The sequence below is a fragment of the Psittacula echo genome, assembly GCF_963264785.1.
Source record: "Psittacula echo genome assembly, chromosome: 16".
NCBI lineage: Eukaryota > Metazoa > Chordata > Aves > Psittaciformes > Psittacidae > Psittacula > Psittacula echo.
The window spans coordinates 1227942-1242147 of NC_137752.1; the positions used below are offsets into that span (position 1 = coordinate 1227942).

The 14206-nt window shown below is 58.9% G+C and overlaps 1 protein-coding gene across 1 annotated transcript; it reads right to left on the minus strand.

The window, feature by feature from the left end:
* Window positions 1-305: 305 nt before the first annotated feature.
* Window positions 306-5705, minus strand: DIPK1B (divergent protein kinase domain 1B; the record flags this gene model as incomplete). Its single annotated transcript, XM_080630745.1, has 5 exons — window positions 306-1118; window positions 1800-1976; window positions 2149-2256; window positions 3318-3452; window positions 5643-5705. The coding sequence occupies 5 exons, from the start codon at window positions 5703-5705 to the stop codon at window positions 306-308; spliced, it is 1296 nt and encodes a 431-aa protein (XP_080486871.1).
* Window positions 5706-14206: the final 8501 nt, after the last annotated feature.

A 14206-nucleotide genomic window follows, 5' to 3' on the forward strand; every position in this document is an offset into this window, starting at 1 on the left:
CCTCCAGCTGGGCTCCGTTTCCTCCTCTCTTTCCGTCTCATCTTCTTCCCCCAAGCTCAGCCCGGCCCCGCTGTCCTGGCTCCACAGCACACTCCTGCTGGCTCGATGGATGATCCTGATGATCCTGCTGGCGGTGGAAGTCATGACGCTTGGTTTTCCATGAGGGAGAAGGGGCTGCAGCTATGCTGAACTCCCTGCGCAGGGGGTATTTGCCTGTGGGAGAGAGGATGGAGAAACAGGCCTTCAGCCCTTGCACTCTACTCCAAGATCACAGATTCTAACCTCCAGGGCCGTGCTCCCCCCCGTTAGGAGTATTTGGTGTTTGAAATCTTCTTCCAGAGCAAGGTCTTGAGGTTGTTGAGCACGAGGGAGTGGTGCACCTCCATCTGGCTGGCCAGGCCGCTGAGGGTCATGCACGTTCGGAGCTGCTTCTGCAGCTCCTCCTTCAGCTCCAGCGGTGCCCCGTACAGCAAATAGTCCTGCAGCAGCCCGCACACCTTGGCCAGGTTGGGCTGCACCACGTCGCTCTTGCACTGCTTCATGAGCTTGTCGCACGTGGCCGTGCAGTCCTTCCCGTAGGTGCAGTCCATGTTCTGCTCACAGTGCCGGCCCTTGAGGAAGCCTCGGATCGTCATCTCTGTCGCCACCTGCCGCAGGTTGACCATCTTGAAGTCGTACTTGTCGTTGTAGCCCACATTCCTCACGCTGGCCTCACAGATGTAGAAGTTCCCGTAGGTCCCGTGGAAGATCTCCTCCACGAACTCCAGGAGGCCGATGGAGATCTTCGCCCGCCGGGGCCACGCTGGTGCGAACCATTGGTGGATGATCTGGTGCACGACCGAAGGCAGCAGTGGCTCGAGGAAGGGGGGAACGTCCACCCCATAGAGGGAGGTGTGTGGGATCTTCTCGGTGACGTAGAGGTCCCCACAGTGCCCCAGCAGTTTGGAAGTGTGCTCTTTCTCATGCAAGGAGAACATGAGAAGGAACTCATTGAGCTGAAGTAGAGCCCAGATGGATTTGGCCTCTGCTAAAGACACTTTCCCGTCTCGGTTCACATCCGCCATGCCGATGATCCGGCTCACCAGGGCTGCAAGAGAAGGCTGATCTCCCAGCTTGGACTGTGAACAGAACCAGAACAGAAAAAGTGGCATCAGACCCTCGCAGCTCTCTGTGTTCACGCTTCACATCACTAAACTGAACTGGGGAGGCAAAGAACTGAGCTTGGGAGAGGAGGGAACAGCCACTCTGCTCATACAACCTCAGTACCACACCACTGGGTAGGGTTGGACCAATTCACCTCCAGCAGAATTTCACCAGTATCAGGGCTGCTCTAGACCCAGATGGGAAGAAGCTTCCAAGCTGAGAGCTGGGCTGGTTCTGCCTGGAGAAGAGAAGGCTCCTGAAGGGGAGACCTGAGAGCAGCTCCAGTGCCTAAAGGGGCTGCAGGAAACCTGGAGAGGGGCTTGGGACAAGGGCCTGTAGGGACAGGCCAAGGGGAATGGCTTTAACCTGCCAGAGGGGAGACTGAGATGAGCTCTTAGGCAGAAGCTCTTCCCTGTGAGGGTGCTGAGGCGCTGGCACAGGGTGCCCAGAGAAGCTATGAATTAGAGGCACTGTCTGTCCCTGTCCCCACCACTGCCTACACTGTGGCCAGCCCATTCCTCAGGTAGCCCCATAGCTGCAGGACAGGAAGAGGAGTCCTGCCTGGCCCCCAGCACCAGTGGGGAAGGGTGGGCCTGAGGAACAAAAGACACTATGAGTCTTTCCAAATGGCATCCCAGAGGGACCCGGGCACTGACCTTTAGGAAGTTGAGCAGCATTTCTTTGAACTCATCCATCGACGTCCCTCGCATCGGCTTGTCGAAGAGGACCACGTCCCTCCTGGGCACAGAGTCCGGGTGCCCGTCTGCCTTCAAGGCTTCCTCGATGCCACATTTGATGATCACCTCCGTCTCCCTCCAGAGCCCACTGTAAACCTGCAGCAGTGGCAAAGGGACACACTGAGATGGGATAAAACAGCGAGTGCAGAGAACTTGGTTCTGGTCCAGTCTGGGACCGGTACAGAGATTGGGTGAGGACATTCCCCAGTTTGAAGCTTGCTCCCATCCCCAGCCCTGTGGTGGGTTTGTTGGCAGGGCAGGCACCTACCTGCTGGGTGGGAGAGGAGGAGAGGCAGTGCTGGAAGAGGAGGCTGCGCTCCTCACACAGGTCCTTGCACGTAGAGCCAGAAATGATTCCTTTCTTGTACTGGTCACACTGGGGAGGGGAAGGCAAAGAAAGGAGCTCAGTAGGGGCAGATACCTGTTCACCTGATGGATCCAGGCTCATCCCCACAGCTTGTGATGTGCAGCACCCCAAGCACATGAACTGGGGGTGCACGAACCCCCTGTCCCGTCACCAGCCCCATGCCCATTGCCTGCTGTGCCCAAACCCCTCAGTGGCTCTGATCTGGCTGCTGGAGCTGGGCAGGAGAGACTGCAGCTCTGCAGCTTTCCAACAGCCTCAGGGGTGGAAGCAGGAGCTGCAGTAATTCACTGCACCTTCTGCTTTCATGTATCCCTGACATGACGGGAATTAACCCTTGGACCTGCTCACAGGGGACTCAGCGTCTGCAACCCGGAGCTCAGAGCAGGAATTAGCGCCCGAGACCCCGTGGTCAGAGTCATGCAGGAAATCAAATCAAACGATCGTGGCTGTTGTTATGGCAATTCCTGCCTCCCTTCCCTGCGGAAGGACGGATGAGCCAGGCATTTCCACACAGAGCCGTGGGCCTGGCTGGCTGTGTGACCGGCTCCCTGCCATGGGACACACTCAGCAGCTCCGCTCCTGCACCCCACTGCAAACCGCAGGCAGGGCCAAATGCACCAAGCCAAGCTCCCTGCTCTTTGTGCAGTTGGTGCTTTCCTTAGGGCACAACAGCAATGTCAGGGGTACCCACAGACTGGCTGCTCCCCTTTCCCCCTGCCTCTGCTCTGGGGTCCAGCACGATGCTCTCCCTGCCTGGGGATCTACTTGCTGCTCTCACGTTGCAGCTTCATCTCTACAGACATTAATCTGCTCATGGCTGCCTGGCCGACTTCCCTCCGACAGCTCATTAGATGCTTTCCCCATCGCCCTGGCAAGATAAGGTCACCTCTCCCACTCTGAGCTCCATGGGATGCCAGGGAAGCAGCTGCCAGGAGCACTCCTTGGCACGGCATTCCTGATGGATGCTGCAAGGCACCACATGGGGCTTGGAGGGGGCTGGATACAGGCTCCTGCAGCACCGCACACCCCACACCGGCCCCAGTACCCACAGGCACTGCCCCATCACTCACGATGATCACGCGGCAGACGTGCCCGCGGCACAGCTCCGAGTAGGATGCGTAGTGCATGTAGGCCACCCAGCTGCCCACGAAGATGCCCAGCCACACCACCAGCAGGTACTTCACCTTGATGCCCGGGAGGCGGCTCTGCAAGGACAAGGAAACGCAGGTGAAGACCGGGTCGTTGTCAGCCAGACAAGGACAACAACTTCTGCACAACCCGACCTGAGCTCCCGTGAAACCTTCAGCCTATTTTGTACAGTTACACCAGTCTATTATGCAACTCCTGCTGCAAGTAGGTCATTTAAAATTCCCTAAAAGCAGGGAGATTACAGCGGTGGGCTGCAGGGAGCTGGATGCTGTGCATCCCTATGGCAGGGAGCTGCGGACCTGAGCTCCTGCTCCGCTGCTGGTGCGAAAGCAAAGCCTGCTGCCTCTGCATCCTCGGGTGTGAGGGGCTCTGCTCCTTCTGGGGACCCTTCCCAGCGGATCCCCCTTTCCATAGACATGGGAGGCAGCCACCAGCAGCGTGGGAGCAATGGGTGAGGAACCTCCAGCGCCTGGTGCTGCTTTGTGCAAACAATGTGAGTCTCCCAGTGGGGTTCAGGTGCTGCTGTCTGCCCTCCTGCAGCACAGGGTGTTTACCCGACCTGTGTAACATGGCACAGAGCCCTGGCAGTTCCTAAGGGCAGGGAATGAATCCTTGCATCAAGCACCCCATTCCCTCTGGTTTCCATGGCTAATTCCTGCTTCAAGAGAGCCCTTGGCCAGTGGCCACCTCCAAATCTCCTCTGTTCTTGCACCGCATCAGTGGTGAGATCACGACCTGCTGCTGGGATAGGGCTGGCTCCAACACCATTACAACCTGCCAGGGATCCCTGCTTGGTCTTGTAGCCCAAAACTGCTCCCATCTCCAAAATGCCTCATCCCTGCCCCTTGCCAAGTGCTGTGAGGGCTCTGCCCTGCAGCAGTACCCAGTGATGGTGAAGCCTCCTGCTCTCCTGCCACACCAGCTGGGGGTGAAAGCAGGCAGGTCTGCTCGGGATTGTGACATTATGCATGTTAACTGTAAGTGCATCTTAACTGGAAAGTATGAAGCAGGCCACGATGCCCAGTTTGCCATCGAGCCACAGCACTAGTAACAAAGGCCTGGTAAAGAGAACCTGACCATGGCAAGGACTTGGCAAAGGGTGGGTGCCTGCTCCCGTGAGCTGCAAACCAGCCCATGTGGTTTTCCAGAAGTCCCTGAAGTCAGACACAGACCACTGCAACCCACGAGACCCCCCAGCACAGCAGCCCCCCTAAATCTGCCCAGTGGTGGGTGCGTGACCCCCTGCTCTGGGAACAGGGGGCTGCTTCATGGTGGGTCTCACTGGTGGGGACCATGGTGTGGCTGCCACCCCCCTCCCACGGGGACCCACACGGATGACCCCGGCACAAAGGCTGTCCCCAGGTCCCACCACCCTCACTCTGCACCCAGGTCTGCCCTCCCAGCCACAGACAAACCCAGCCCCTGCCCATCAACGTGGTCCCACACAACTGCTCCACAGCCCTTTTGGCTGGGAAGAGCACAGCATGCAGGGGTGGCTCAGCACCCCAGGGCCCTGGGAGCAGAGCCGCAGCACTCATCCAGCAATCTGCTGTGCTGGGGATCCACAGAGCCCTCTCTAAACACTGCCCTCCCCATGCAGTCCTCCTTGCACCCAGTGAGCCCAGGGCTCTGCCCCATCTCCTACCACCATCCTCTGCTCACCAGCTACCCGCTACCCCATTCCTGCTTTTCCCCACCACCGGGATAACCTCCTATCCACCGGGAAAACTGCTCTGGTCCAGGGCACTCGCCAGAGCCAGGATTTCTCATCCCATGGCTGCAGGGGAAAACGCCCAAGCCAACATCCCGGCCCTGCATCCCCAGCCCTGCATCCCCAGTCCCGCATCCCCAGCCCGCATCCCCATCCCCATGTCCCATCCCCGCATCCCCGGCGGCGCTGAGCCGGGTCCCACCCCCCGGCATCTCGGGGATGGGAAGAAGGAGAGGGCAGGAGTGGCGGCTGCACCGGCTCCTCCATCCATCGCTGCAGGCTGGCGGATGGATGGGCTGTCCGGTGCTTCACGGCCGGTGCGGCTCCCCCAGCACCGCGGGGTTGCGGCTGGCCCGGGTTGTGCAAAGCCCGCGGCCCCCGGTGCCGGTCCGGGCACCCCCTCTGGTGCCGGTGCCGGTCCCCGTAGCCCCTTGCACCAGACCGCGGCGGAGCTTCCCTTTGTGCACGGCCGCTGCCAGGATGCAGAGATGGGCACCGCATCCCCCGCCCCGGCCCGGCGCAACCCCCCCGGTACCTGCAGGCCCTTGGAGCTGGGGCAGAACAGCACCAGATGCACCAGCCGCCGGATCCTCCGCATGCTGCGGGCGCGCCGCGGCCGCGGGCCTCAGGCTCCGGGGGGCATGGCCGGGGCTGCCGCGGCCCCCGCCTCGCCGCCGGGGAGCCGGGGGGGGCTCGCACAGACCGCTGCAGCCCGGCCCGGCGCGGCTCCGCCCGGCTCGGCGCGGCGCGGGGCGGTGCACGCAGCGCGGGGAGGCGGAGGGGCTGCCGCGGGGCTCGGCTCGGCACAGCTCGGTTTGGTACGGCTGTGCTGGGCTGTGCTGGGCTGTGCTGGGCTGGGCTGTGCTGGGCTGTGCTGGGCTGTGCTGTGCTGGGCTGGGCTGGGCTGGGCTGGGCTGGGCTGGGCTGTGCTGGGCTGTGCTGGGCTGGGCTGTGCTGGGCTGGGCTGTGCTGGGCTGTGCTGGGCTGTGCTGGGCTGGGCTGTGCTGTGCTGGGCTGGGCTGTGCTGTGCTGGGCTGGGCTGTGCTGGGCTGGGCTGGGCTGGGCTGGGCTGGGCTGTGCTGGGCTGGGCTGGGCTGGGCTGGGCTGGGCTGGGCTGTGCTGGGCTGGGCTGGGCTGGGCTGGGCTGGGCTGGGCTGGGCTGGGCTGGGCTGGGCTGTGCTGTGCTGGGCTGGGCTGGGCTGGGCTGGGCTGGGCTGGGGCTGGGCTGGGCTGGGCTGGGCTGGGCTGGGCTGGGCTGTGCTGGGCTGGGCTGTGCTGGGGCTGGGCTCGGCTGGGCTCGGCTGGGCTCGGCTGGGCTGGGCTGGGCTGGGCTCGGCTGGGCTGGGCTGGGCTCGGCACGGCTCGGCACCGCTCAGCTTGGCTGGGCTTGGCTCAGCTGGGCTCGGCTCGGCACGGCTCGGCTCCTCTCGGGGTCCCAGCCCAGGCTCACGGCACCAGCCAGGGTCTCACCCGGGCTTCCCAAGGCCGGCTGATGACCCTGGAGATGCTGAGCCAGCCCCAGCGGTCTGCAGTGGGGAACCCCCAGGGCTGAGCCGGGCACCACCTCCTTCACCTCCTCACTGTCCCCTTCGCAACGTTAAAGCCCAGGAGCAGCAGCACCAGCCCGGGCCTTCCTCCCTGTTTGCGTTGCGTCTGGGCAGGGAAACCTCAAGGCAAGACAGCGGCTGCTTTGTGTCAGGCACGGAGCAGACAGGCCAGGCACAGCCTCTCATCCCAGGGGAGTGCAGTATACAGGGAAGGGAGATAAAGGCGGAAAAGAGAGACAAAAATGTGCCTTTTGGGGTGCTTCCTCTGTGCCCGTGGCCTGGGGGCTCAGCAGCATCCCAGGCTCCCCAGCTCACCCTCCTGTGCCTGGAACCCTGATTTTTGGGGCTTAGCACAGAGCACGGAATGAAACCCTCACTGGAGATGGGAAACATATTGCCTAGGCCCAAGCAGAGAGAGGCTGGAAGTGCCACGGAGCTGTCTGCGGGGCTCTGCCACATTCCGGGGTAGATTGTCCAGGGAATCTAATTGGGAATGAGCAGACCTTCCCCAGCTGTAATATGCCAAGTAATGAAGTGATCAGTATTGATCGCTGGAATGCCTAATGAGCACCTATCACTGAATGATTAATTAATCCAATCAGAACAGTAATACAAATTCTGCAGGTGGGATTATCTCTCGCATCCCATGTGCAGGGGCAGGCAGACCTCTCCCCATGGTGCCCATCTCCTGTTTATATTCCAGACACATGGGGGACCTGGAAGCAGAGATGTTGGTGTTGCCACCCCACAGCCTGGGCTGTGACAGGGGTCTCTCCCCTCCCCAAAATCCCCAGCACTGCCAGATGGGATCCCAGCAGCAGGCAGCATCCTGAGCACCTCCAGGTTGCATGGAGGTGGGGAATGTGGTCCCACAGGAGCTCTCACCATCCAGAAGATGCCGGAAGCAGTCAATGCTGATCTCCAAGCTGGGAATCTTTACCTGCATTAAGTCACTTCAGTTTCTCCTGGGTCATTCAGCCCACGAGAGCCCCACACTGATCTCCACTGGCACACTCTCCTCTGATCACATCCCAGCCGTGCCCTGAGGACAAGAGCACTGTGCCCTGGGGACATGGGACCTCATAGGTCACCCACTGCCCTGGAACAGTCATTTGCTGACCTATAATATTTACCCAGTTGCATGATAATGTTATTCAATACTGAATAATTTATCTTGCCAGCTCTAGTGCTAACAGCAAAGTACAGAGCAGTGCTGAGCGCTGAGCAAGGACCTCCACTGTCCCCTCATCCCCTCCAGAGCACCCTTTGCCTTCCCCTAGGTGGGATGTCAGTGGTGGGTGACACCAGCCCAATGCCATCGCCCACAGTGCCCATTGCTGCTGCCTGGCTGGGGGTGCAGGACCCAGAACCAAAACAGGGGTTCTGCTTACTCCTGCCCAAGTGATGCCATCAGGATCAGTCCCATGGCCAGGAACCAGCAGGATTTCTGCCCCGGGGGCTGTGATGGCACCCGGTGCTCCATCAGGAGCTGATGGATCTGGGCTTCAATGCTCTTTCCTGTGCATCCTTTAAGGATTTGAGGCTGATGGCCCACGCTTCCTGCACAGCACCACAGCTGGCTCTGCCTGCCGGGCCCGGATGGGGCTGAGCGCTGCAGTTATAATTAGAAATGCTAATCAGCTCTTGTGCTTCTGGCTTGACAGCACAGCCACCCCCAGCACCAGCTTCCCTCCAATCTGGCCTGTGCTCGTCCCCGCCGCTTCCTCTCCAAAGCCCTGCTCCTTGTAATGAAGCACTATGGAATTCGGAGAGGGCTCTGCTGAGGCTCCTTGTGTGCTTCAGGCCAGGGATGCAGCTCTGCAGAGCTTGCTGGGGATGCTTTGGGGGTCTCACCCTCTGTTCACCACCATTCCCCTGGGCTGGGAACACCCCAGGGATGTCCTTGTCCCTTGCTAAGAGCCCAACACCAGACCTTAGGGTAGAAGAGGGGCAGCACTAGGGGTAAAGGCAGAACGTGGTGGCTGTGGCCGGGAGCTCTGGAAGGGGAACCATGCTCATTAGGATTTCTGTCATGTGCCAGCCGTGGGCTCTTCCCAGCTGAGGGAGAAAAGGAATTTGCAAAGGAGCATGGACAAGGAGGCTGAGCAAGCAGATCCTTGCACTGGCTTAGCTGGTTATGGAGCTATTCATCCCCATGGCTTGCATTAGGAGCTGCAACCCAGGGGATTCCTCCCTCGGAGGTGCCTGCAGACAGCCCTTGCAGCCCCCAGCCCCTCCACAGGACCCCCTCCTGTTGCTCCAAGAGCCAGGACATAGATTTCTCCATTGGGGTATCACAGAAAGGAAACCGGGAGGGACTGAGCTTGGTAGTTCCAGTGATGATGGACTCCCAAAAGGCCGCAGCAGCACAGGGAGCTGACTGGGAAAGCCTGGGGACAAGCAGGATCACGTTTGCCATGACGAACTGACTCCTTCCAATGCCCTGTGCAGGCTCCACAACCACATGAGCGGGGTCCTGAGCACCGAGGAATTAATGAGGGTCTGACCCTGTCTGCGCAGCCACTTGAGCTTTCCCAATGCAGAGAGCTGGCTTAGGAGGCCCCTTTATTCTTTACATCCCAGATCAATCGGGATAGTTGTAATCAAGTCCTTGTGAAAGCTCGGAGCGGGCTTTGCTGCTCAGCGAGCTCAGGGGGGAAAGCAAGCAAGAGGGAGAGGTCATGCTGAACTACTGATTGAGCAGCAGCAGTGCTGCTCCCAGGGCTGGCTGTGCATGAAGCTCCCTGGGACAGTTTGCCTCCGTATCTCTTGCTAATGCTGCTCCATTGATCTCCTGTGACAGGCAGCAACTACAAGAGGTTTTTTTAGCTAGAGTCATAAAGAGGCATTAATCAATAACAGGGGAAACAGAGAGAGAAACTGTTTGTTTCATGGAGTCATATTCCTGTTGTGGATGTTCGCCAGTGTGGTTTGCTTCCAGCAGCCAGGGAGGCCTGCCAGGAAAGAATCCACCTCGCACTGGACTCTGGCACCTCGAGTAGGTCCTGAGCCAGCAACAAGCTGGCGATGAGAAGGGATCACCCAGGGAGCTCGTGGAATCTGATTCCGGGTATCCCAGCACCTCAGACCACCCTGACCCTCTGTTCTTACACAAGGAACCCAGGAAGAGCCAATATGCCCGAAATACGCTCAGTACCGGTTTCATGTCATGCCTCTGCTATACACAGTTGCTGCCCAGCAGCGGTGCAATGGGTGCCAGCAGCTCCCTCAAGGATCCAGCCCTGCCCCACGGCTCAGCCCACGGTGCTGCTGCCATCAGCAAGACCAGGAGCTCATTCCTGTGGCAAGACTGGAGTTGTTTGTAAGAAAAACTGTCCTTGTGCTGGGAGCACCCGAGGCTGCACCGCTCCCTCCCGCCCTGCCCAGCGGTGTCAGTACATTTCCATTGCTCCACGGCAGCAACACCCAGGCCATTTCCCCAAGCAGCTCCTGTGCTGAGCCCCAGTGAGTGTCTGTGAGGTGCTGGAGCCCATTTCCCTTGGGGAGCTGGAGCAGGCGGCTGGAGACGTGCTCAGGAGCAGGAGGATGGGATCACCTTCAAAGGTGACTGCAAAGGGAGGCGATGGGACAGTGTGAGCCCCATGTGCTGCTGCAGGCAGTGGGACCACGGAGGTGGTGTGGGATCCCACCGGATGAGCTCGGCTTGAGGAACAGCCCCAGGACACAGGAGCTGAGCTGATGTTTAGTTGCACTTGCAGGCTTAGCCCAAAGGCCCTTTAGCTCTGCTGGTAATCCAGGAACATTACACTGCTGTGTGCTGGAGGGAGCATGGGGAGAGTGAGCAGGGCCTGCACCCAGCAGGTACCAAGTGATGCTTCAGAGTAAAGAAATGCCTGTTTGGAGGCAGGGACAGGGATCGCAGCAGATCTGAGCTTCCCTTTCCTCCCTGGGGCACACCACGCTCAACTCCCAAAGCCCCAGGCTCCCGCTGCTCTCGTGGGCCACTGCACTGTGGTAATTACAGCAGCTCCCAGGGGGAAACGGGATCTTCCTCTTCCCTGTAATTACTGCTACGCATCGGCAGCAAAGGGATGTGAGGCAGCAGGAGAGGAGTGATGGGGACACTGCCATCGCAGCAGATCCAGATGTCATGTCCAAGGCTGTGTCCTATGCTGGGCTCACTCCCATTTCACCCCGAGCCTTGCCTGTGTGGGTGGCGTGATGCCTCGCACAGAACATGGGTGCAGGAGGGTTTCCAGCCCAGGCATGTGAATGCGAAGCAGCAGTGAGATCCTGCTGCCGCGTGGTTTTGCTGCCTCCCGGTTTTGGCAACGTCTGCCAGGAGAAAAAAGTTAAACCCAGTGCTGGGGGTGTAGGGATGTGAGCAGAATCCGTGCCTGATGGTGCAAACACATCTCCAGTCTCCCTGACAGCCAGCTTGTGTGGGGTTCCTCATGCAACCACACATGGTGCCATGTCTTCCATGGATTTAAATCATTAGTTGAGTTGTCCAAGGCAGAGAAAAGACAAGCTCAGAAGTAAGACACAGCAGGGGTTTTGTGGGGCCTGAGACCCACCAAGTGCTCCAGTCCCTGGCGGATGGGGCCTTAAACCCCAGCTGGCTGGAGCAAACATCTGAGCAGGTAACACCGTTTCCTTCTCAATAGAGCTCTCTGTAGGTGAGCAAAGGCTACAGGAAGGAAGGCTCTGACTATCTAATATACTTTTGCAATATGGCTTTTGCAATTCTCTCTTAATTGTGTGTTTCCAGAGTCAGACTCCCTCAGCCTCTTTCCAGTGACCACCGGAGGCTGTGTCTGCAGAACCACAGCACCAGAGAATCCCACCCTGGTTTGGGTTGAAGGGACCTTAAAGCTCATCCGGCTCCAACCCCTGCCACGGGCAGGGACCCCTTCCACTGGAGCAGCTTGCTCCAAGCCCCTGTGTCCAACCTGGCCTTGAGCACTGCCAGGGATGGAGCAGCCACAGCTTCTCTGGGCACCCTGTGCCAGCGCCTCAGCACCCTCACAGGGAAGAGCTTCTGCCTAAGGGCTCATCTCAGTCTCCCCTCTGGCAGGTTCAAGCCATTCCCCTTGGCCTGTCCCTACAGGCCCTTGTCCCAAGCCCCTCTCCAGGTTTCCTGCAGCCCCTTTAGGCACTGGAGCTGCTCTCAGGTCTCCCCTTAAGAAGCCTTCTCTTCTCCAGGCTGCCCCAGCCCAGCTCTCCCAGCCTGGCTCCAGAGCAGGGATGCTCCAGCCCTTGCAGCATCCTCACCAGAGCAGTTCAGCAATCTCATGCTTCTGTTTTTGCAGAGCCCTGTTGCTGCACAGTCCTGTGGGTAACTGCAGCGCTCACTTCAAACCACACTGAGTCAAGAGCCCAGTTCCTCCCCAAGTGTTTACTCTGCTGTCACAAGAGCACTGACGTGTCATTACTGATAAGCGCAGCCATGAAAGGAAGTCTGACCATGGGCACCTGCAGCCAACACAGCAGCTGGGGTCAGGCTGGAGCTCTGCCTGTGTGTTGTGACGGCTCAACCCTGGGCTTCCACACCACCAACACGAGGAGCGGCAGCAGGACTTCACCTTCATGCACTGTTGCCCTTTTAGGCTGAAACAAGTGAGAGGGAAATGGGATTCACCCACAGCCTTTACCCAAACTGCTCTTAGCCACCATCCTTGTCTCGCCAAGCAGCCTGCAGCTGTAGATACAGCACAGCCCAGCTCAGAGCTCTTCACTGTGTTTGCCAGGGTAACACTTCCAGGAGATTCCAGTGATGCCATCCTAGTGGTGTCAGCCCTTAGGACAGCCTTGCTCACTGATGCAGAGATGGCCCAGGTTACCAGTCTGCCAACCTGGAGCAAGCTGTAGCAGCATAACTACATCTGTGGCATGATGCTGGGCTGTTGTATGTACCCCAAGCTACACAGAGGTGAGACTCAGTGACTCCAGGCTCTATCTCTCAAAGCCAGCTGCTGGTGGAGACAAGTAAAGAGGGAAGAGGGTGGATGGATGGATGGATGGATGGATGGATGGATGGATGGACTGACAGAGGTCTGGAATAAGTTAGGTGAGTAGATCTTCCTAGTGTCCACAAGTCCCTGACATGGAGGCTGCTTTGCAGCACTCAGCAGCAGGGATTGCTGTCTAGGAGCTTGAGCAAGCCATGGCTTTGTGCTGCCCTCCCTGGGAGGGCTCACAGCCACCCACATGCCTTGACATGGCCAAGAGCGAGGAGGCTTGGCTGGTGTTTCCTTCTCCCCCGGCTTTTAATGTCACCAAAGCCAGCTGCTGCTTTCAACACATGTCCCTTGGCAGGAGGCGAAGGGAAGCAGGCTGCTGGGTAGAGATGCCAAAGACACCGCGGGATGTCAAGGGCAGAGGCACGCGGAGGCAGTGGGGAGCAAGACACCACTCTGCAGACAGAGGCTGAGCACCTCAGCCCCGAGCCTCCAACTGCTTCACAGCCCTGAGTGATGATGCTGGGTGATGGACACATCCCTCCTTCCGTCCCACCCCACTGAGTGCTTTCCCTTCCCCACACACCTTCCCGCTGCATGGGAGATGTTCTCCCTGGCTCCCTTTCTTTTCCAGTCAGAAGCTAGTCACCCAAAGGGAGGTCACATGGTGTTTCCAAGGGATGCAATAAATTAAGACAAATAAAAGATAAAATCCAGAGATGAATTATTATAAGGCATCATAAAACTAGGGCCAAGGGTGGTAAAGCTCTTGGCTTTATTGACTTTTCATGGGCTCAGCCTCAGCAATCTCACCATCAGCAATGCTGCATGGACCCTCCAGCTCTCCATGTGTTGCTGTTAGTGCTTGTCCCTGGTGTAGCTTTCTGAGGTCTCTGCTATGGGTGCTGGGGGGCCCTGTGTGCCCCAAACACCCTCAACAGGCAGCGCCTGACACGGAGAATTGACTGCTCAGCTCCTGCCTGTGTCTCTGGACTCCGCTTACATAGACTGCCTTGCACCTCATCTAAATAATTCAGTCACTAGTGTAAATATGCAAAACACACCCTGCGACCTGGTAGGATGGGGGGGTTAAAGGAATTTGGAACTGCTTTGTTCTGGCTGCTGGAGCTTGGGAGGGCAGGAGGGGGTTGCCTTTGCCTTGGCCCAAACCCAGCCACATTTCAGGGGGTGCCACAGTCCCTGTTGTGCTCCACAGCCCGCAGAGGCTCACGGGCCTGCTCCCATCAGGCTATTTGTTATGGTAATGTTGATGCACATTGATGGCTGCCGTCATCTGGCAGCAGAACAGCTTTGCCTTATGAAACCACTCAGCGTGACAGCTCTGCTGCAAGCAGGCAGGCCCATGTCTGCCTTCTAATCTGGCATCAGAAATCCCTCCCTTTCCTTGGGCTGCAGACTGATATTGAACGTTTCATTTGCATCACTCCAGATAAGCTTCTGGGGAGAAGGGAATTGCAGCCAAGCTGCTTTCAGAGCCCACATGTGAAGCCGTATCTGCCGCTGTTTGCCACGGGCACCGTGGCCGCGCTGCCATTGCCATTTCAGGCTCGCAACGCCAGCCAGCAGCTGCGAGCTGGGCAGATGGGCTGCGCGGTGCCCCGGTGACACAG